The sequence below is a fragment of the Ostrinia furnacalis genome, unplaced genomic scaffold, assembly GCF_004193835.3.
Source record: "Ostrinia furnacalis isolate ACB-3 unplaced genomic scaffold, ASM419383v2 OfSCF1268, whole genome shotgun sequence".
NCBI lineage: Eukaryota > Metazoa > Arthropoda > Insecta > Lepidoptera > Crambidae > Ostrinia > Ostrinia furnacalis.
This window is the reverse complement of record NW_021131507.1, coordinates 233711-257223: the sequence shown is the minus strand read 5'-3', so window position 1 is coordinate 257223 and position 23513 is coordinate 233711. Positions and strand designations below refer to the sequence as shown.

The 23513-nt window shown below is 41.2% G+C and overlaps 1 protein-coding gene across 1 annotated transcript in view; it reads left to right on the top strand.

The window, feature by feature from the left end:
- Glut4EF (Glucose transporter 4 enhancer factor) overlaps positions 1 to 23513 on the top strand; it is a 46223-nt gene that overhangs the window by 15399 nt on the left and 7311 nt on the right. The window contains exons 2-4 of the mRNA XM_028303730.1: positions 1206 to 1372; positions 8856 to 8983; positions 10845 to 11002. Of these exons, the coding sequence (XP_028159531.1) occupies positions 1206 to 1372; positions 8856 to 8983; positions 10845 to 11002 (453 nt within the window). The remainder of the gene's footprint in view (positions 1 to 1205; positions 1373 to 8855; positions 8984 to 10844; positions 11003 to 23513) is intronic.

Here is a 23513-nt window from a genome sequence, read left to right as displayed (position 1 = left end):
GTGATTTTACTGAGAGCCGTCTACTACCATATACCACACTACTTTAAACATTGAGCGTTAATATTAATGAGTGAACAACTCGTAAATTTTCTGTTAAACAAGGCTTTTAAAGTATGGCCTTCAGCTTAATATAAAGGTTTCTGAGCTAAAATATTTACCGACTTTACAATTGAGTTTGCACGTGTAAGTTTTATTGTTGTACCCGCCTTTATAGTGAAGTATGACGCAGTCCAGCCTGTACACTTAGATAGAAAAGTTGACCTTTACGTTATAGGCGTTATGCGGAAATGCAATGTCATTTTACACGTGCAAACGCAATAAGCATTCGCCGAGCAACACATTAAGTGCACAGTTGGAGATATGGACCAGTTCACCTCTACATAACCGCACATACAGCGAGATATTTCCTGATCTGAATCATGTGGGCCTGCGTTTGATTGAGTTTCCACGGTCATATGAGAATTTATTACGCTAAGCATGTCGTATTAGTTCGTACATTAGGAGTTGCAAATAAGTTTACCGACAGGTGTTATCCTGAATTGAAGGTTGGAAAACGCAGTTTCATAACGAGTGGTAATTGCAGTTTTTGCTAATCTTAGCCGCAAGTAATCAAAACTTCGACAAATCCTCACATGAACGTTCCAGTTTTAATTAATCTGTATTTGTATGAAATTTCCTGACATATTCCACGGCTGAATAAGTGCACAATGTCGTCATAAATGCGGAGCTCATAACATAGAAACTCATCTCAGCCCAGTTGCAAGCCGGCGGTGACGTCACGCCACCCGGCGGGCCGCGAAGGTCGCCATATTGATCTCGTGTTCACACCCACTTACTGGTGCATGCATGCAATGTTATATCTCTTACGTACCGTGCTGTAACTATGCAACATTTTGTATGGTCTAATTAATTTGACACGAACCAGTTTGACTATTAATCAGTCACAAATTACACTTTCGTGAACGCTGCGCAGCTAGCGGCCATGTTGTTCATGACCTCATATTACAATGGATTCTTCCCAGAAATTATTCAAAGCATGATTTTCTGATAAACTGTGATATTATCATACTGAGCTATTATATGCTATATTTGAGGTGGTAAAACCCAATGAGGTTTCGGCAACTCTACATTAATTATAAATTTTCGTAGTCCTATAAAAATTCTTGATTTATCAATGTCTGAAATTCCTTTTCTTTTGTCCTCAGGCGCCAATAGAGCTGAAAAAGAGGCTAGATGAGATCAGGCTGCTGGAGTCGCGCAAGTCGGCGCGTTTGGCCGACGTGGACACCGACTTCGCCCGGTTGGCCGACATGGCCGGCGACCGCCGCCGCGTCTCCGCCACCATCGAGGTGCCGACACATCCCATGCAAGGGTAAGTAACAAGGGTGAAAAGACCAGTATCTGCTGCTTTAGCTACGTTCAGGGACGCGACCAGACTACTCTTCTAGATTAGGAATGGACTGAAATGTGCTGAAGTATTCTCCTAAGTAGCTCTACTGTAATGTTAGTGCCCATATTTTGCAATACCAGTAATGTTAGCCTAATCCAATAAATTTTTGGGATGTCATTGTTAAAAAATTGGTATAAATATCAAAAATCATAGCGGTATAATAACGTAAAATTGATTGCATTGCATCGCTAAAATCGCATTCAGTTCGCCGGAACATCAGCAGTCGCTTACGAAATAAGCAAAGCAATACCGTCTTAAGAATGAGGGGCAACACAGTCACGACTCTATCTACAGAGCCGTAAATCTGCATATTACGGGTCTGTATTAACAAATATCGATGCTGTTTCGCCTTGAAGCAAGCTCGCCTCGCGCCGAAGGCAAGGAAGGCCACCACTTTTCTAATACCCGCAGTTTAGCTGCTCTACACGGCTCACTATAACCGATTAGCGCTCAACTTGACTTAAATGTAGATGAAAATGACAAGAAAGTGATCAATTACGGTAGAAAATGACTTCACTAAGGCCGTAAGTATAAAATAAGATTACATGAAACCTTTCCAAAGAATGTACACCGCCGAAAGTCAAATAGTCACGATGGGCTGAAAAATCTCATTACAATTTCGACCGAGACGGAAACCTCACTTTTTTGTTTTGCATGACACTTTCGAATGAAGTTAGTTTGGGTTATTGTTGTGTGCGAGTGTATGTATACAGCGGTGGGTTGCCTTGCAGGTCTAGGTGTCGCTCGTGAAGCGTGCATCGGCGAAGTGAAGTGGGGCTGGCGCGGGCGCGGGCCGTTGCGAAATGCGCACCGAGCACGTTAGAAACTGGATGGAAGTGTTAGCGCGGAGTACGGGCGTGTCCTTGTCACACTTGCCTACATTCTGCGGCCGGATCCCGCCGCCCGCGGCCCCCGCGCTCCCCACTACGCACACAGGGACAGACAATGCAACATTGTGAGAACGATTAAAAAATTCCAGCAGATTACATAAACTCTATTACGACCATAAATCCAGCGAAAGATAACGCCTAATAAGTAATAAGCCGCCGTGGACGCGTGAATTTGAATTGCCTGTGCACAAACGCTTTCTTGAAAGTTTTGTTGGGGTCAGCGGGAGAACTGTATAATGCATTGGAATAGAACCGGAACAAACGGCATCAAATGGCTGCGCGACGTGACGCTCGTCGACGCGCAGTTTCACTTTTCATCATGATCGCGGTGAGAGGCGAGACCTCAGCGGTCCAAATTTCACAACACCAGCCGAAACCGACGCGAGAGGGTAATCTGCGCTCAAATCGCCACAAACGATTTATCTCTACCAACTACTCACCGTTATTCTTGTGAGAATTAACAGCTCATTGTAAAGCTCAATAGGTAATTTGAATGTCAGAATTATTGTTGAAATGGAAACAAAAGCTACTCTGGGTCTCTAAGTTACACAATGAACTGTTGAGCATGTTTGTAACATAAAGTAGATATGACATTACATGACATGATCTCGACCTATAGGAATATCCTTTTGGGAACTGACCTTCATCGTGACATGAAAAGACGGATACGGAAAATCAGAAAAGCCGGCATGAAATTATTATTATTATGAGTAATCTTAAAAGCCAGTTGTTGATATTTAAGGCAGAGTCAAGCTAAAAACCTGTTTTCTCCGAGTAGTTCAGTGAAGGCTTTGACGACATTATCTGATTTATTAGAAATACAGAGACAACCGACATTCTGTGATTGATCGGATAGTAGTAAGTCATTGATATAAATTGTTGCAATTGTATCATAGATAAGATTGAAATTCTATTCGTGATTGGAACAAATTTCGCAATCACGGGACCGGACCACGTCGAAGTGAAAGTTTGCCAACAATCGTTTTCTTTTGACTCGATGGACTTGCAACTTCTTGCAAGAGAACTAAAGAAATAAGTCTGCACTTTGTGAAACATGAAAAACTAAGAACAGCTACATCTGCGAACACTGCTGTAGCTGAGATATTATAAGCTTTTCGTTTCTAAAATGTCGTCAACAAAAAATAAATCAACCAAATTCAAAATGCCACGCTTACAACTGATACTTGGCGCGGGCACCACCTGACACAGTGACCTAGTTTCAAAATGGAATGCCACACACACTAGCTAAAGTGATATCGAACAATGTGCCGACGCCATGAAGCGAGACCAAAATAATCAATGTAATGAATTTATACTTGCTAATGACTTTGACTTTCGTTTCTATCACATGAATCTTGAAGAGCGTGTCACTGAGGACGCGCGTCAAATAATTTGCGTACCTTGATACGTATTTGGTGAGGCGCTACCTGGTCTGATAGGTGTGTCTCTTGGACGAATGTCTAGATATTGACGTGTGGCAGTACTTGTGGCTGGCAGATTGTATCCTAAGTACAGTAGGTCGCAACGTGGCCCGCATTCAGATGTTGTAAGTCGAAAAGCCTTCGCTGTCGAGCAAACGTTGATTTGCCTCGCCTTGTCGCTACGGACTCCTCAATGCCGTTTATTATAGTGCAATGTTTGATAAAGCTCTCAGTTCAATCTTTAAAGCAATGTTAAAACGAGCTTACTAAACTTTACGATCATGTTAGGAGGATGTTCAGTTTGTTTTGTTGTTAGAATCTACTAGGAAAATAAAAGGACATCGGTTAGCTTTTCCTATGAGCCTGTAAGTTGCGCCGGCGCAAATTCCGCAAGCGTTTGCGTAACATGCAAAGAGAAGGCGCGCGCAGCGGTGGTGGGGCCACACTTTCTCGTGGGTATACCTACGTTTGCTTTCGTTGGTGTTGTGGCCCGTTATCTCATTTGGCAGGTGCTGGTATGCCGCCTTCGTCTAGAGAAAGTGTTACAGCAATAATTTGTATTCAATATGTATTATGCAAACAATGCAGGTTCCATTTTTCAAGGCACTTTAAGGATTTTCTATGTACATGTACTCATTTACATGATACTACACAATCTTTGGTCATTTATAGCCAATCTAAATTTCTAGGAACGCCAAAATTAGACGGAAGGTTCTTGAAGAGATCTTCCAACGCCTAATAGGAAGTTAGACGAAAGTAAAATAAATAACAAAACTTTTGCTAATGTAATCAATTCAAGCTGATATCCACTGATCATCGAGAAACTTAAAGAAAGTAACAAAAGCCAGACGCGCACAAAGGGATGCGCATTAACATATAATTGTTACGATCCCGGTAATTTTCGATACTGGGTACGATTACTCATATTTGACTTTCCTTCAATCGACCCGCAGGTTATTCCAACGGACAAGGTACAAAAACCACGCAAGTTTCTTGGAAGCAGTTAGGATAAAGAGACCGTGCTCGGCGCTAATAGCCGCCTGATTGTAGCTCGCTCGGTGGAAGCGGTTTGAAACATGACAAGTACTAATGTTGCCAAGCTACGGCTGCCGAAGGTGACCTCCATTTTGACCGGACAACAGTCAAACGTAACTCGTTATTGTTTTTATACAAATGCTCAAGTTCAATGCGTTACGTGGCTTGACATAACGCGCCTGTATTTGTCAGCGTCGGATTCAATGTCATTATGAATAATTTATTTCAATCCTATAAGCTGAGCTTGAGGGCGATGATCGGAATTATCAAGGGACAATTAAGGCACTACATTGTTTCTGTTACCAAAAATGGCGGTAGGTACGCGTGAAGATCAGCTATCATAAGTGCTGAGCCGGCAGAGCAGCGAGCCAAGTTCAGCGATGACCTCACCGTGGAGCCGGGCGGGGGACTGTAGTTAGCTCGATCACACCGGACCTTGTTTTTACAGCACTAAAAAATGCGCCCCGACCTACATCAACGCTTGCAAAAAACCCGTCGCTTTCGAGCTCGCCGAATTTCATCGTACAAGTAATTTGCACTCAAACGGATACAGTCTTACGATTGATATTATAAATTATCATTAACATCTCGATATTGAAGTCTTGTCCGGTGAGAAAGATATCCGGGAAAGGAATGTGACGTGATTGGTAAAAGAAAACATTTTATTGAAGGCTGTTATTTTGTTTTTGAATATTTGTTCGAGCAAAATGGTTGCTACCGCTATTATAACAAAAGAAACCATTGTTTGAAGATACCAGGCGTTACGCACCGTGCTGCAACTAAATACAAAGTTGTAGAGTCGTATCTCTACATAAATAATAATGTAATCATTATACTGAGCCCCAATAATGATGTCATAAAAATGCATGCTAATATAAACACATTAAAATATTTAAATATCAGGATTGATAAATTAAAGATCGTGTCGTGTTTTGTTTTCGTTTTTTATCGTAGTAGATGTTATTATCGAATCGATGTAGCGGCAGCGAGAACAGGCGAGCAGCAAGGTCGTCGTCAATGCTAGAGCGTGCAGCACCGGCGCCGGAGCCGCTGTGTGCACAACTGTCGCCGGCCGGTGACCGTGGCTAAATGTATCAAAGCTTCACTCACCTACGCACTTGCAATGTGTACGCTTTCACGACGCACGCTCGGTGAATAATGTGCGCGTGATGTGTAGTCATCATGTCTTGACTTGACGTCAATAAGGCGAGCAAACTCAGAGCATTTTCGTGACGCGACGCCAACAATTTACAGCACAAAACTTCCGAGAACTTCCTGACTGTTCTCAAGAAATTATCGTCATCAGTAACCCACACGAATTATCGAACTATCTACACATTTGTAGCCTGTTGTATTATGTCACGGCTATTTCTATATCTGTTTTGAGTGAGCACTCCTGGCTGTAGCTAAGGGATAAGCAATGTCACCTCGTCTCGCCAGTAACCGATAACAACCCCTGTACTACGACACCTAGACGGCCTTTACGAAAGGTGAAGAATCGATAATTGACGGTAGCAGTTACCTACTTTTGTATTCTGAATATATTAATAATATCTACATACGAGTAAGTGCGATTCATTTAGATTTTAAATTGATTACAAATTATGTAGATAATTGAACGATTTGGTAAAGATAAATTTAATTTACATTATGCGTATTTTTAACTTTTGAGCGCATGACTACTTAACAGGACTTCTTGTCATCACATTCGAATTATTTTAACGCGTAGTGCGCGATAAATGTCCTGCGTTGGATGTGTTACAACAATCTATTTTAGACTGGATGCCCACGATTTAGTAAGGAAGGTCGCGCCGGGAGCCGGGTGAATACACCTTGCAGGGTGCGTCGGCAGGTCAACGAAATCATTCATCACGAATTTCGTCTTTACTCAATTATCAATCACAAAGGTTCTTTGTTTTCTTTAAATATATTTCTCTGCTAAATGTCACCTTTCCAAGAATAGTAAGACGAGAAAGTGTACACTAAAATTAATTGCCATTTACGAGTATACTGATAAGTTTAAGAGCTTTGATTTAATTTGTATGAGTAACATTTTTACGGCTTGAATTTAAATCGGCCAATTATTTGGTAATTGCCCTTCAGACTGAAAGTCTAGTCCCAAGTGCAGGTCACAACTTTAGCTTTGTAAAGTCAATGAGTTGTTTCTTGGGAGATTTGAAATCTGGGTGCCGTTCTCTAGCTGGGATTGGAAATGTGCGTGGAGTCGTCAACCGCCGGCGGTCGTAGCTCTACGAGTCAACGGTCTGGGCGGGCGGGCGCCCCCGGCAAGGGCGGCCAACACATCCCAGCCTCCGACCCTTAACCCCAAATCTGAACTAGGTAGTCTACGAGTTCGAACGTCACTTTTTCGGCTGCGGAAAGTTATGTGATATCGACCTTTGTACAAAGTTGGAGCGATGTGAATGTACTTCGTAGCCTGGTGCATAGGTTGAACGCCTTTTGCGAAGTATTGTTGTAGGTAGGTTAAACGTGGTGCAGAAGTTAGTTACGTACTTTATGTTTTAATAAGACTATTGTTTATGTATACCTACATGCCAGCGATAGGTTGTTTATACTCATTATTGTTATTTTATGTAAGTACACATGTATTATTTATTATTTTGTTATGTTTCATATTTAAGATTTTTTTTTAAATGTATTTAACAAAGGGCTACAAAACCGTTTCCAGTATACGGTTTTTCAATATGAACTCCTAAACCTTGAGCCTTGAGAACTTAAGGGCCAAGGCAATGTGGCCAAGGCTTCCGCCTATGAATTTTTTAAAACTTGTTATTCACGTTGCGAAGTACTTACTAGGTTTGGGTTTTTTCTATTATTTAATATAACTGAAGACAAATCGATTCTGACAATAATTATGATTATTTTATTTTTATCGCTGCATAAACAACCTACGTAAATGAATTATTTGGTTTACACTTCTTGAACCGAAATTATTACGTAGGTAAATCAATTCAAACACTTCCACTTGTCTTATTATTTGCATTTCCAACTGTTTGTTTGCGAATAGTATAGGTTGATCTGCGTCATCGCAGTCATTGGCAGCGTAACATTGTTAGCGTGTTCCCATTCAAGCTGACATTGAATCATATGCCGAACTGTGTAAAACTGCGTAAAAACTCAGTTTTTGCAACGTTTTACAGTACATGGTGCTTGCTGTGAATGGCTCCTCGTCATTTGCGATTTGACCGCACCTAGTCAAGGTTGATTTTCGTTTTCAACCTTTCCGCTGAATGAATTTGAAGGGCAAACATGAGCTCGTACATTATCACCGAACTCCAATCTTGCATAAAAAAAAGTGTAGGCTTAGCGGTACCAGGGTGTCGATGGAACATAATTGAGCTTATTGACACAGATTAAATGTTGGATCGCAAGACGAAGGCCGCCGACAAATTAGTCGGCAGAGTCTGTAGTTACAAGACCCGGGCGGACAGAGCGAGCTGGTTCATGCGGCGGGCGCCAGCGGAGGTGAACGGCTCTCCTTGTGAAGGTGATACGGGGTGATGAGACCGGCCGAGAGCGTTGACTGCAGGCGGCTGCACGTGTTTCTGGGTCGCCGCCGGTTGCGCAATACCCTCCCTCAACTCAAGCCACCGCCCCGACACTAGGCAATACCATCCACAAACTTAATAGTGCAAAGGTCGACAAACCAGTCTAGACTTGTTGATTTCATTGTAAAATAGCCGGAGACGCTCTGTATATAGGTTATTTGAATTCGAAATAAATACAGAGTATTAGCGAAGTTCTGTAAAACTTTTAATATTTGATACACTCGTACTACGGCCAGGTCTTCTGCATTTTGTTATCGATTTTTCCCGGAATGGTATACCGTTCGCTGAATTATCGATCGGTAGCTTAGACATTGTCGCACGTAAGCGACTGGAGTAATTTGCGGACACGGACTTCATGTCTGATATCGAAATCGTTTTCATATGAAGTGAATGTTTTAGTCACTAATGGAAAAAGATATTACGGTCGCGTTTACATACGTTTTTAAGTATAGGTGTTCGGAATTTGAATTAATGGAGTTTTCTTTTTCAGGTCACGCAAGAGAGGTCCTAGCAGCTCCTGCGACCTCGGCTACGGAGAGCGTGATGAACAGATGAATGAGTGCAACGCTGCGCTTGTGCTGATGTCACTGAGCTGCTCTCCAAACTCGCCGCGGCCCAGTAAGTCTTCACGCACCACGTCACCGACGACTTCTTTATGTGACGTCACTTAACACCATAGCTGGCACACTGGTCTCAGCTATCCCCTCACAACATAGGTACATTTCACACAAAATACATCACATTTTATTATATTCTAACTCTCTACATTTATTGTCCGTCATATAATGTGAAGGCGTGATATTGCGTCATAGGCTTAGATCTGCTACGTAAACGCAGCGTACGTAAAAGATACGTTTACGATGACCATTTACATAATACATACTCGTATATACTACCTTTATATAAAATACACATATAAATACTCAAAGTGTATATGAAAAAGCTCTTTTCGCGTAATCGCAACAAATGAAGTTGGGACTGTGGATTTTGTAATATAAAATAATACTTTTAGCACTTGGTCCAGGTTGTGTTTAGTGCAAAATGTATGAAACGTCTAGACAGTCTGTCTAGACAGTGTCTAGACAGGTATTTGGTGTACGTCTCTCGTGATGAGCTCCGACCGAATGAGTCCTTCTTATTTAACTTAAGTATATCTCTACCAGTTGGTACCACTATCTTTATTACAATCTTGCATTAAACGTAACAAAAGCCACTCAAGTGTCTTATTACATCTGACTTTAATAATAACCGCGTAGTTCTCAATTTCAAGATTAATAACTTAGTAAAGCTAACGATTTAAGTGCTAATGCATTGAATTCTTAAGTAAAGTAATAAGCACCAGGAAAGCGTGATAAATAGTTGGTATTACATTACAATTATATGCTCCTTATAAAGATAGCCTACTTACCTGCGCCGCGGTCACAAAGCCTTTGTTACGGTATCGTTTCTTACGTAAATGGTGAAATCCGTTTCAAAGCCACATTCATAAGTGGTGCATGCGATTGGTATATGATTTATCTAATCAATGGTTGCAGCAGGTTATTTATGGACGCAATTAAGCTCCAAGTAAAGGTTCGATTAATTAGGAGAGATATACCGTGAGTTGTGGGATCTGGAGATGCGTTATGCAACCGCATAAGCACAGTTGGCGCGTCGTAAAGTTGAGGTGATAATCAAAAGCATCTAACGGCGCTGCCCGTGCTTCGTGCGAGCCGCAAGCAACAGCTCTGCAGTGAAAGTGACCGTCGTAGTTCCGTTTCGTAATTTATTGCATTTAATTCCTATAAACCGTTACAACTCGATAGCACGCCATCTAAATTCGGTTTACCATTGATTTATGATTATACATGTTTACATTTACACTATCCGCTCAGTGGTTTCTCGTGGAAACCACATAACTGTACATGGATAAGTATATTGTTGCGCAATAGCAGTCTCTAGATGCTTCTAAACGAACTGTTCCTCCGGCCGGATGTTAAATGTCTTATACGCGTGTAACACACATTCAAACTAAACGATTTTATATAGTTTTTAACAGGTTTTGCATGCACGTGTAGAGTTAATACCATAAACAGAAACTTAACTAATTTAGGAAGATTTTTAGAGGAACCATCTGTTTTCACAGATAAATCTTTCAAGAGTCTTGTAAGGACTTAGCACCCGATCAAAAAATCAAAAAATTAGACCACGAAAGCTCTAGTAAAGCTTTCGTCTAAGTCTGATGATACATCAAATCACCCAGATTATCTAACACTTAGGCTCAGTTGCACCACCTAACTTTGACCGTAACTATTTTTGTATGGATTTTGACAGATTTTTAACGTTTGTCAAAGTTAAAGTAAGACTGGTAAGACGGTGCAACCCAGCCTTACGCCACGGAAGCTTTACTAGTTGTCTGATGATGCCCCAGTTAATCCAGATCATCAACAACTAGGTCAAGGAAACTCAACCAGTATTCTGATGATGCATTTCCCTGCAGGTGCGTGGGGCGGTCGCTCATCAGTGTCTCCTGGCGCCAGCAGCAGCTCAGGCTCGTCATGGCGTTCAGGGACACCTTCTCCACCACCGGCATCCTCCTCCTTCAGCGACGAGGGGATCGCCATGGATTATGAAGAACTGCCTCCCCGCAAGAAGAGGGTAAGTTACTTTTTAAACAATACTAACTTTTAGGTGAAGGGGAGGCCTGTTTTACACGCAGAAACATTTTTTAAAGTATAGCAAGTTTGTTACATTGTTGAAATGAAAATTGAACTTGTCGTAGCATAGCTAGAACCGCTTTGCAGGAACAAGCAAATGACTGCAAGACTGGCGCCTAATTAAAATGTAATTACACAAATTGCAAACCAATTTTCAAACTTAAATATCAGATTGATATCTCGAATCAATTATTATTAAACTACCGAGACAGTGATTTTGAAACGCTTATGATTTATTGGACACACCACATCCGTCCTCGTAGCAACCAAACCAATTAGAGTGAGATTCCGGTAATTAGGTACCTACTTCTGAATAACAAACAAAATTATCTCAGTTTGCCGAAAACATGGAAAATCAGCACTGTTGCAATTAGTTACGATCCCATTTCATAAAGTTGCGCTTCACAAAGAGGCGTAACGGTCCGTCGTGGAGTCTAAACTCTAAATTACAGAGATATGTCGTGTGGAACGTGCCCAGTCACCAGCGCAGGCTTCAATTAGACCGTGACACACTTCGTGCTCGCTTTCATAAAGTCTACGAGGTGTGGGCCTAGCTTTGTTCCGCTCAAGGATCTGGCCATTGTAAAGATCAGGCCCGCAACATTATGAACCTAACGAGAAATGGGATAATGTCATGAATCAGAATGTGACTCACAAAGCCCTTCAGAGAGATAATTTGCACTCGAGAATCCTGTATGACTACGATAAGTTCTCTTTTTTATGAAATTCTTTCCTTTATTCAGCCTAATCGTTTCATATATTATCCTTCGTTGAATAGAAACCTACTTTCACCTAACAAGACACCTGTTTGCCGTCAGTAAATTTATGCCATTATATCACGTCTCTTAGGTATCTGTAATTTCTGTTCCTGGTTTCGTAAAGCCGCACGGACTCTAGCCATATTTTGCAAATGGCGAACTCTCTAAGTATTTTCTTGAGCGCATATTGGTTACGGCTCTATTGAAGCTTTTAGTTCCAAAGTAATGTCCGTGGAATATATTGAGCTTACTTTGGTGTAACTTGCTGTGCATTGTGCATTTAACTCTATGTAGGCAGATAGACGGCCAGAATATTCCATTTGTTGTTAAAACACAATGCACGTAGTAATGACCCATAAAATATAATAACCTATCAGTGCACAAAGTCGTGGAGGAGATAAGGAGTCACTGACATACTGTAATATATTTACTTGCCTGTTTGTCAAAGTATTGAGTACACGTGTTGCAAATAGTGATTGATAACAGAACTCTGAGGCTTGTTTAAATTAATGTACTTAAAGAATTAACTGTGTCCAGGAGTCAGCACCTGCAACTTATTTTACATTACTTGATTACTCTCATATTTTTAATAAATTTTAATGTGTGGTTACTGGTAAATGTTTCGTAACCACAAAGTGTATTTTAATAAACCCAGGAACCGATTATAGATCGCTTTAGAAAACCATTAAAGGTAAGTTCTAGGTGGGCGGCCTTCGATGCTAACGATCTTGCAGTTTACATTTTTACTTGCAGAGAAACAAATAACTCTCCGACTACTGGAAAATTTTCGTAGCTATATTAAATGGTACAAAACTGTTTTACTTAATCTTTAGTGATATTCATATCAGAGAACAGTATAAATTGCACGAGCCAAAAGTGTGACCTTGCATAATTCGAAATCAATCGGTTCTCCGAGATTGTTCGGTTGCAGCGACTGTAACGTATGCGTATGCACATGCCTACATATAACTATTTATGATTTATGATCCACGTGCACAGTTCAGTGTGTCGTACAATGTCAAGGCGCAGTGCCGCGGCCGTCGGTTATGCAACCCATTGTAAAATTGTCATAAATACGTTTATGAGTGCGTGAGCGCTCGCCGCAATCAGCGTGAGCTCATGCCTCTCGAGTTACAGACACTACCCAGTGACACTTAGCAACGTTAACCTGCGTCCGATAACGATAACGCGTTGCATAAAGCAAACGCTGCAACCGGGTTTCATTTATCGTGCAGCTTCATTACGAGAGGCGTATGATTAATGACATTTTGTCATTTAGAAATCATGTTGTTTTAATTACGTACACTTATTTATTTTAGCGCTCTACATGTCTAACTGACCAGAAAAACATGTCGTAGAGACATCTTTTACAGAGATTTAGTACGTGTTCATAGCTTGTTTTAATCGCGATAAATGAGACCGGCTGAAAATTTCAGTCTTTTCTAAAGTTGACTGAATGCTGAAATAAACCTAGCTACGAAACAAGCTTTCCTAACAATATTCCGCCCCCATGGCGCGCGTTCTGCAACCTAACAATTGAATGACAATAAAATAAATTACATGACAAAATCTAAACGACTATCTGTCATAGCTCTTGTATCATAAAATGTAGGTCAAGAACAATCTCAGCGACACTGGCAATCATTGTTTTAAAAACCTTTTAGGCGTACGTTACGAACTACGCAACAAATTGAATTTTTATTCCCTCTGAGGCTTATTATAATATGACGCGCAATTATTATGTAAGATGCACTGCCGACTATGCATTAATAAGCAAAAACGACAGTACCCGATCTGATCAAGGTTACAATTTTATGCATTCCAGTCGCCGCAACGAGCTGCGACGTTGACAGATGATTGCGAGCCTACTGCGTAATTGTATAAAATATCCTTGATATTAGCTTAGAACTGGAGCTTTGGGATTTGCGTCAAGTTCTGGTTTCTGGTACTGAGTTCTCTGGTCATAAAAACAATAGGTGTTATATTGTCGTATTGGCAATATTTTCAGGCCCACGCTCTGTAACCTTGTACACTTGGCGGCCAAACGCAGCTCGTGGGCGGACCGGAGACGCGCGTGCTACTATTACATACTTCGGTTACGTAACACCTATTTACACTAGCGACGATAACATCTACGCTCATAGATCTACAGGTCGCCACTAATTGTTTATTAACGGTCGCAAACATTTCCTTTAAACAAAATTACACCTGTATTGTTCCATCGGAAGATGACGCAAGCATGTTTACTTACCTGTTTTGCTGTGAGAGCGATCAGAGCGAGCATCTACCTGTTAAGGAAATCACCGGTTTCGAGGGTCATGTTGTGGACTAATAAATTACGAAGTAATGAAGCTTAAGTGACGTAAATTGTTCGATAAAATCTTTCGCCGCGTTATCGCAGACTGATTTTTAATCTGTCCTTTCATGGCAGCAGCTTACTTATTTTGTCGTGTGTCCTACGCATCGTGGCCAGTACTATGCGCTATTATCGATGCAGCTCGACACAATGGCGTGCCCCAGACGCGGCGTCGCCGTGCTGAATTTATCGCATTTGCCAACACTAGCTAGCATTGCTGGCAGCGGTTCCGTCACAGATTCGCGACTGACAGGACGCGAGCGCAGTGCAGGCTGAATTTGTTTTCTGTGACGCGTTTAGAAATAGTTTTTAAATGCGCTAATCCGTGACACGTTTGATTAGTCGCCCTGGTTGGCTTAACTGATGTTAGTGGTGTGGTGATCCATAGGACGATTAGTGGTATCGATAGAGCGTCTTTTATAGCGTTTCGCGTTTGAGTATCCCTCGTTTCGGTATCACCAGCCGGCCGGCCGGGATTATCGTCCGGGGGGTCGGCGACCCGCACATGTGATCCGTGCGGAACCAGTTCCTGCACCACTTGCCGCGGCCACTGCCCACCGCACCGCTCTAGCCGGAAAAAAAAACTCATTATTACACAGCCTACAGCAGAACGCCCGGGTCTTTCCATTATCTGTGTTATGCCTGTGCTAATAACATGTAACTTTCATGCCGAAACAGGCTCTATCATTTCAAAAAACATGAGTACATTTACAATAGCTTACAAGAAAAACGTTATTAATAAACCGATTATTACATCATGGTATTAGAAGCTCTACATCCCTCCATCCATCAACAAGGCTTATCCAAGTGATTGGCTCAATGACTCCGCCTTATACGGTTATGATATTTAAATTAATTAATATTTAATGAATCAACGACTCGTGTAGGCTAAATAATCAACCCGCCATAAAACATTGTTATGTCATGCAGTCATTTGCTAGTCGTTAGCAGCCGGCTAGATGCAAAATCTCTTGTTACCGAGTGTAGGAGTGTGACGTCAGCCGCAGACCTTGGACAAGGACACAGCTATTAGAGCGAAGCAAGGTCTTGCCAGCTTTCTGCATGCAACGCAAACAGTTTATGTACTCTTCTAAAACCGAGCTATTCCAACGAGTTGCAGATGCTACATTCTGTGGATATTTTTAACATGAGACTTGTAATAACTTGCATTTATTTATGTTTGCTGTTACTAACCGGCTTGCTTACTTTACATTGAAATGCACATGAACTGTTAAAGAACAGAATAGTAAGTGCAATATGTGTTATTCATTGGTTCCCATGGGGCGCTTTGTTCTGTGTAACGTGCGGTGCTAATGTCGACTGCTGTCGTGATACGAGCCGCCTACCCGTTCCTTGCTTCATTATTCCTTTCCAAGAACGAATTGCGGCGAAACTATTGCAGCGGTCGTAATGAGTGCTCGCGGACTTCGTATTGAGCACACTGCGTTCAACTATGAAATTTCAAAGCACTTGCGTTTGTTACGTACGAAACCGTTGTCATTTGCGGGTAATAGAAACATCATTTCCACTGCAATCATCTTTGTATTAACACATTATTGTGTATGTGTAAATAACGCTGCGAGGTATCGACGCAATTATACTTGCATTAGAAGTGTTTTTGCTAGGCAATGCGATAAGCAGACTTGGAAACTAGGTATCAAGGACACAAACGTGAAAACCCCAGTTAGATTACGCGCTACGCAGATTGCTAAAAATGTCGGGGAGTACAGCGGGGCGTCATTCACTTGACAGTCGACATTGAACACGGCGGCACGTGCGTCAGCTGATAGCAACCCTTATCAGTACAGTATGTAATCTGGCTGAGCACAAAGACATTGTACTTCTGTTAGGCAATACGCACTTTCAGCTCAATGGGACACAGCAGATTCAACTTAGTACACGTTGCCGTTTCCTAATATTTCGATAAAAGTATAGTGTAAAAGTTTCAACTATATTGATGAACGTCGATAACATCCTTCTTATCGTCTGCTGTACCTGCTCTCACGTGATTTCAGTGATAAGAAACCACATTACGCTGAACAGTACCTACTTGTAAATTCTCACTCGACCCTGCATAAATGATTTATTGCCGATAACTCGCCGTGAACTGCCGCTGACAATGTGTTAATGAAATTATAATAAGTACTTTCTGTCAAGACCGTCGAGTAACATTAAACCAAAACATCACGAGCGGTATATTTGCTACTTAACGGCCGCTGCGAAACCTTGATAACCCGTTTCACGTGTAAATGTCACTACCGGCGATTCCACACCAAGTGGCTCTAAACGCACCACTTGGGTAATAAGAGCATGGGAATGGTCTAAGTCTAAGAAGCCTATCATTTTCCACTAGAGTCACTAGATATTCAGACTGAACAACTTGTTGAATTCAGACTGATATTTCAGACACTTTTTAGAAGTCATTGAAAGAATTTTCAATGATAATGGCGATACGTGTTATAAAAAATCCATAAACAAAATAATATTTCTGAAATGTTATGAGTAACTTCAAAATAAATAATAAATAAACGAACAAAGAAAGTTGAGGACATCATCAAAGTTAAAGATAACCTGAATTTAGGCATAACAAATTATCACCTCACCGCCAGACAAGGTGACTGTGTTGTTTACTATAATATTTAGTTGTATGACATTCAACTTCACTAATTTAATGCAGTTGCAGTCGCAAAAACTCTTAAGCATTTGATTAGTCGATGATTTATCACTCAATCGTAGTCTTCAAAATTAACTCAAATATTTCTATGTTTTAATTGCTCATAAAACATTTAAAAATGTAGAGTTACGAGTAAATTGTTTATAAATAATGACAACTAAAAATGCACAATCTGGAACAAAACTATATCATATTTTATTTGTATTTCACATTATGTAACTCTGATGAACCCTGACATAATGTAGGCAACAATCGTTACTAAGTTACGAAAGAAAACTAAGTTCGCAAAAAATAATGAGCTATTTATAAGTTTGAAAAGAGTCGCGAAATAGTACGAGTACCTACGTAAGGAACGGAGTCATAATCACTAGCCTTGTGTGTAAATTGTTTGTAAAATTTTCATTGAAGACTAACTCATACATGCTCAATTTCTAACACAATCATTAGCTTCCATGGTATAAACGAACTAAGTAGTGAAATATGAAACACGAACCGAGACTTACTAACTTCGACGGTAGAGTCGCAATAAGCGATTGCGAAGGCCATATTATCGCCTCGACTGATAAAATACACCAATTGTTATCTATATAGCTGTCGAGGTGACTTCCGTGTGCCTCTCATGGCCACTGTAATCAGCCGTTAATTAGAATCGTCATTCGTCGCCGCTTCTCCCATGAAAGACTCTCTTTGTGTTAATAATACCCTTCGTTTTTGTCCCGACTCGCCGCAGGGAAACCGGGATGAATGGCGTCTCTACATTCTTCCGCCAAAGCGTTTGCTTAGCGACATCCATTGTTAGATACTTTAACAATATCTGCTTATTAGTATTTCATATTGGGTTACTGAAAATCGGGTGATCGACTGAAAAAATATCTTTGTCTTTTATCAAGTGCGCAATATCTCATTTGTTTGTCAAGTAAATTAAAGAGGCTAATTTAAAACTAAAGTGGTTTTGGAGTATTCAAAAATAAAATAAAAGCCATTCCCTTCCGCATAGGTTCTTTCAGGAATTCCCTTGCAGGAAATGCAACAATCTTTCTTTGATGAATCGAGATGCAAGAGCCGTTACAAATGTTACGGCTGGTGATATTCCGCTGACTGAAGTGTGTAACAGTTAGTTGGCATGCCCTATCTTGTGTGGAGTATTAGTGCGATACGATTATCGATAAGAACCGCAGATCGGCGCAGGTTCGCCGGCTCACGTGAGCGGGGAAGCTGGGCGCGTGCGCAACGTGACCGCTAACCGCGAACACGACAATTTGTTTGCTTAGCTTTTGCCAGACCTTGGCAGCATCTTGAGTGTTTACTATAGGCATGTAGAGCCGTCAGCTACATGTATGCGTTCACACTTCGTGATGCGTTTCTAGTGGAAAGCGCACGTTCAACAGTATTAATTTTATTTACTCGTATTATACGATAAGTAGGGCGGGCTACAAATACTATGTTTTCATGCATTCTAATATTCAACAACCAACACTGCTTTCAGCGATAGTATGTCATCACTTCACTATTTCGTTGGCAATCAATGTGGCCGGTGCCAATGCGTACAGCTACACATTTTTTTACTCGGAAAATTTTATCTACGACGCTAACAGTAAACAACGAGTAACTAGTTTTGACGTAAGTTCCAAGGTTCGCTCACACATTGTGTTTAGTGCGACTGAGCGGTGGCGCGGCCTTCGCAGGCTATAATAAAACGCGGAAGACATTGCCGCATAGAAGCGCGCGGATCGCTCCCGCTCGGTAAACAGTTATATTAGGACTGTAAGGAGTGTAGTGCTGGCAACACTGAGCACTGCCAGCGTTATAGCAGTCGCGGAACTGGTCCAACTGCCGGCACCGCCACGCTTCGCGCGCATGCGCCAACGCCTGATTACGCATTGTACTATGAACTCCAAACAGTTTATATAGGCCACACAGTCAATTAAAATTTTACTAATGTGCATTTAATTCTAATGTTTTATTTAAACATTGATAAAATTATGTTTAGACAAACAATCTTTTTCGAACGATTCAATCGCACGGAGTCATAATGATCCTTCGAGCCGGATCTTACTTGCTAATGTTTTGATGCAGCATACGATAATCAGATAATTATTCGTAGCACAGCCCGTAGACATGGTGTATTAACATACTATTTTTTAACAATAGCGTGAATAATCAACATAAAGTTAAATAATTTAGGGAGTGATAGTATATTATACCATTTTAATGTGCTAATGTATGGTGGGACATCCGGCGCGCAAGGGCCGGTGTGTCACGACCCTGCGCCCGCGCGTCGCGCTGCCGCGGCCACAGCTTTGTTAACCAATTACCGGGCAATTTATATCACATTACATAATCCCACTGATAATAAAAGCCAGAATGTGACGTACTCTACACATATTAACGCCTTTTGTTAACTTGTCATATCAATCATTATGTAGAGTCGATATCATTCCGTGTTTTAAAGTCATATAATGACAGTCCTATGCTGTTTTCAAATGTCTATGCGTTATTAAACTGTAAACAAACATATTATGGAAAATTACATAATGAACTTAACGGTAACAACTAGTAAACAACTTCAGCCTCACGCAATTCCCTGTAGAACAACTACCTATGATGATTTCAATTCCTGACAGCCGTTATCAGGCGACCGCTTCACTGGTCGTAATCGTTTTGAAATGCATATTCTTAATAGCAAACAAATAGACTTATGAGACGTTTAATTTTGTGGTCTTCCGGGTTTACAGTAAATAAAATAATATTTAATTTGCGAGACAAACTAGGTAGGTACTTAATTGTGCTATAATTTGTTTTGCAATAAGTCGTTTGTAAAATAAAACCTAGAAAAACAACTGACAGTCGAGAAAACATAGTTTCCTGAAAATGGCATCGTAATGGTTCAACTATAAACCTGATTTTCTGATCGCAGTTTCTGGAAAAAACATACGTTTACGCACAGTTGCGTAGAAAGAGTTATATGACATTATCATTGGCGTAATTTAGTGGCATACCCGGCAATCTGACAGTGAAACGAGCACAAATGGGGCGCGTGCGACGCCGCGATTGCGGTATCGAAGTGGGCCGCGAATGTAGGCCGAGCACACACTTGCATTTTGCTGTCAAGAGTTATAGCCTTTTTATTTACGCTGTTGATAACTTAGTGCCCCTTTAATGTATCAGTCACTTTGCTTGCAAAGCTGTTAGAATTTAGCCGCCTTAATCAAATCTTTACACTAGAAGTATAAAGGAAATTATAAAGCGTACAAAAAGTAGGTCTTAGAACGGACACTCAAGGCAATATCGTTCCATTTAGCTCTTGACTACGAAGGCAATACATAACTATAATAAAGCTAATTACAAACGTTTTAATTGAACACACATTGGGGGCAGTACCATGAATCCAGACGCGATGCAGCGGGCAAGCCTACAACATACATGCTCAATAAATAATCGATCGAGTGAGTAACTGGAACGTTGCTATAATGGCTCATTCGAGTGCTCGGTGAGATCGGGTTGTGCAATAGCTAAAATAGGTTACAAGCATCCACGAGTGACCTAGTTGCAGCGATTACATTAGGCTCTGGTACCGACTCCTTTGTGCTGGCGCGGCGCTGCGTGGTACTCACCGGAGGCATAAGTCATTTCGTTTGCATTAGCGTGTTCGATCAGTAGCCTCGGTTGCGTTCTCTTCTTTCGACAATAATGTAGAGCCAAACCGAACCTTACACAACACCAAATCGAATTGCTAATGTCTGCGTTTTTTATTATAACGTGCTTATTATCTGCAAATTGCTATAGATATTGCAAAATTATGACTTTTACAATAGGTACCTGGATTCTGAAGTGAAATTAATTACATAGCAAATTGTATCAATTCATGTTGCTATGCTAACCGAATTATTGTAGAGCTATGCATTTTTACATGACAAATGGTTATGATAATTTAAACATAATGATGCATCCGGATTTTCCTTGGACGTAAAATTCATTCTTTTTTAGAAACTGATATTCAAATAGTGGATCCGGGCCTTAGCATGTGCATGCACGGTCGTGATTTATGTCAACGATACGTGGCCATTATAGTATAGTTTTGGACCACTGTCGTAATTGTATGCTAAACAGTTCTGTTTTCGTGCGTTTAAATACTGAAGAGGCGTGAAGAAATCCAAATCAGAGGCACGTCGTCATGTTTCACACTTTTAAAATGGATTTGAATCGGCGTTTTATGGGCGGATAGCTGCGGCGTCACCGGAGCAGCCCGCGCGAACTTCAATGTTGTTGTCGCTCTATCTCGCTCTACGGGTCATCGCCCCACACGACTCCCCCGTTCTAATAACCCTCCTCATATCTTACAAATTATCATTTCGCGTAAAACCAGCCAGTATCCTCATTACGCACGTCGCGAATTAATCGGTCATCAAAAGCAAAGCGCGGGCGCGGGTCGCGCGGTGGGCGCCATAAGGTTCATGTACCCTATCCTTGCGACCTTGGTACGGTCAAGCACCCCGTCAGCGAAGACATTGACCAGTATTCGGTGGGCACGTATACCAGCTGTGGCTACGGTCATTATGGGTGTGTAACCACATTGGGCAATTACTTCTGCTACCTTGCACAATTAAAGTGAACAAAGGAAGTGCTACGGTTACTGTTTGCGTGCTACACGACACTTTGCGGGTGGCTGTCATTTAATTTATTACTATTCGATATTTTGCCAATGATCCATATACACATAGAATTTCACAATACATATTACTAAATATACTATGGGAGATCACAAACCCTTTGTAACATACTCGTATTCCTGACAAACCTGTCTGCACATCACGTGCCCCTCCATTATCCCAGTATCCATTCGCCATTTAGAATCTTTTCTGTAGAAAGCATCAAGCGAGAGAGATCGGTATTTCTTGAGGCAAAACGCGTGTAGTTGCGACGGCAGATAGATGGGGAGCAATGCGTTTTTTTAACCCGCATCGACGGGGCAATGACACCGCAGCCGGGGCACTGTCCGTTCTTGACAGTTCAAATGTTTACACTTCGCATCTCGAAGGACAGCCCGCTTACTTAGTGTAATCCAGTTTTTCAAAATTAGGAGTATTCAGTTAGAAAACAGCTATTTTAATAACATCGTACCGTTACCGGCGACCCAATGACGTCATAGCGCGACACTGTTTTGTCTCCCTATTAAAATAACTTAGAGAGATAAAGGTGAACAAAAAATTGTTTTTTCGTTTTAGTTTAATGTGTCAGGGCTTTAAAAAGTTGAAGGTATTGTTTGTAAGTGGGTACGTAATGACAAAATTACATAGCTATATGCGGCAGCGAGTATCGCCGGCTGGAACAATAGCAGCGACGAGTTCATCAGACGCGATAATGAGTAGTCCCGCGGGTTCAACAAACTTCCCATTTTACAAATAAAATCGTGTTTATTGCAATATCTTGTGCGTCGCAACACGAATTTTTCGCTACAATAAATAAATCGCTTGAGTGCTCGCCAAAAGTCATTATGTCACTGCGAAGTGGGTTTACAATTATTTTGCACCAGCACGAAGATACCACGCGTCGTTGGATGATTAGGTTTATTCGTAGCGAGTCATTAAACCGGCAAGCGGCGGCTCACCGCGAGTTAAAGAGGAAAAAGTGAAATTGTAACAAGTCAGAACCTGCAGAGGTCGGTGACCAGGGAGGCAGTCCTCGCACGGCGATTGGCGACTGCCCCACTCGGCTGATTCATCACTCGTGCTCACCACCTCTCAGCCGTGAATCACGTTATGCGTTTATTGCAATTGCACGGCTATGGTCAGCCACTCGGGACTGGCATAATGGGCTAATCGTTTCTTAAACGGATAATGAAAAGTCAGTGCCACTGTTGTGCTACGTACGGCGTAGCGCGGCGATGACGCACTTTCACGCAGCGCTACACGGCGCGGCCGTCAATTGACGTATTTCACCTTTGACACACTCACGTGCTCTTCATTAACGACAGATATTTAATTAAAGCTTTACTATTTAACCACGTTCAATTGGTTGATAAATAATAAGTATGCTGTTTAATATAAGGTAGCCTTTAATAGTAAAATAAATCGATAAAGTATTCAAATTACAAACATTATCTTGTCATAATTTAAAATGTTGTAACCTATTAGTGGTTCTCTGGCAAACCTAATTCAAAATTGATTCAATCGAGATCTCTATCATGTTCTGAGATAATCAAAGTAGAGTCGGTATCCAATAAGTAGTTTGTTCGTAGCAGTTGTGGTTCATGTACGTATGTGCAAGTTTTGTGTGTGTGCGTAGGCAGAGTAGTGAAAAACATGAAGTGACGAGGGGGTAGAGCCGGAGGCGCACGGCGGGGGCCGGTGCCGGCTGAGGGGAATGTTTTTGATCCGAGTTCAATGCATCCGCGACGCCACCTGTAGAATATTCTTTGTATAGACACACACAACTACCTCTAATAATCTGATACAATAAGTAATAGTGTACCTTTACACCGCATGGTATCTTCTAGCTTGATTTATAACGGAACGTCTATCTGAATCTGAATCACAATTTCTTATTCGCTGCTGCTATTGAACGACCTGCCTCTGGTGACTCTATCTATATGAAATCTTAAGGCAATTTATAACACTTTCTAGATTATTTTATCGGAACTTTTCTCTGCTTTTGTATCCAACCA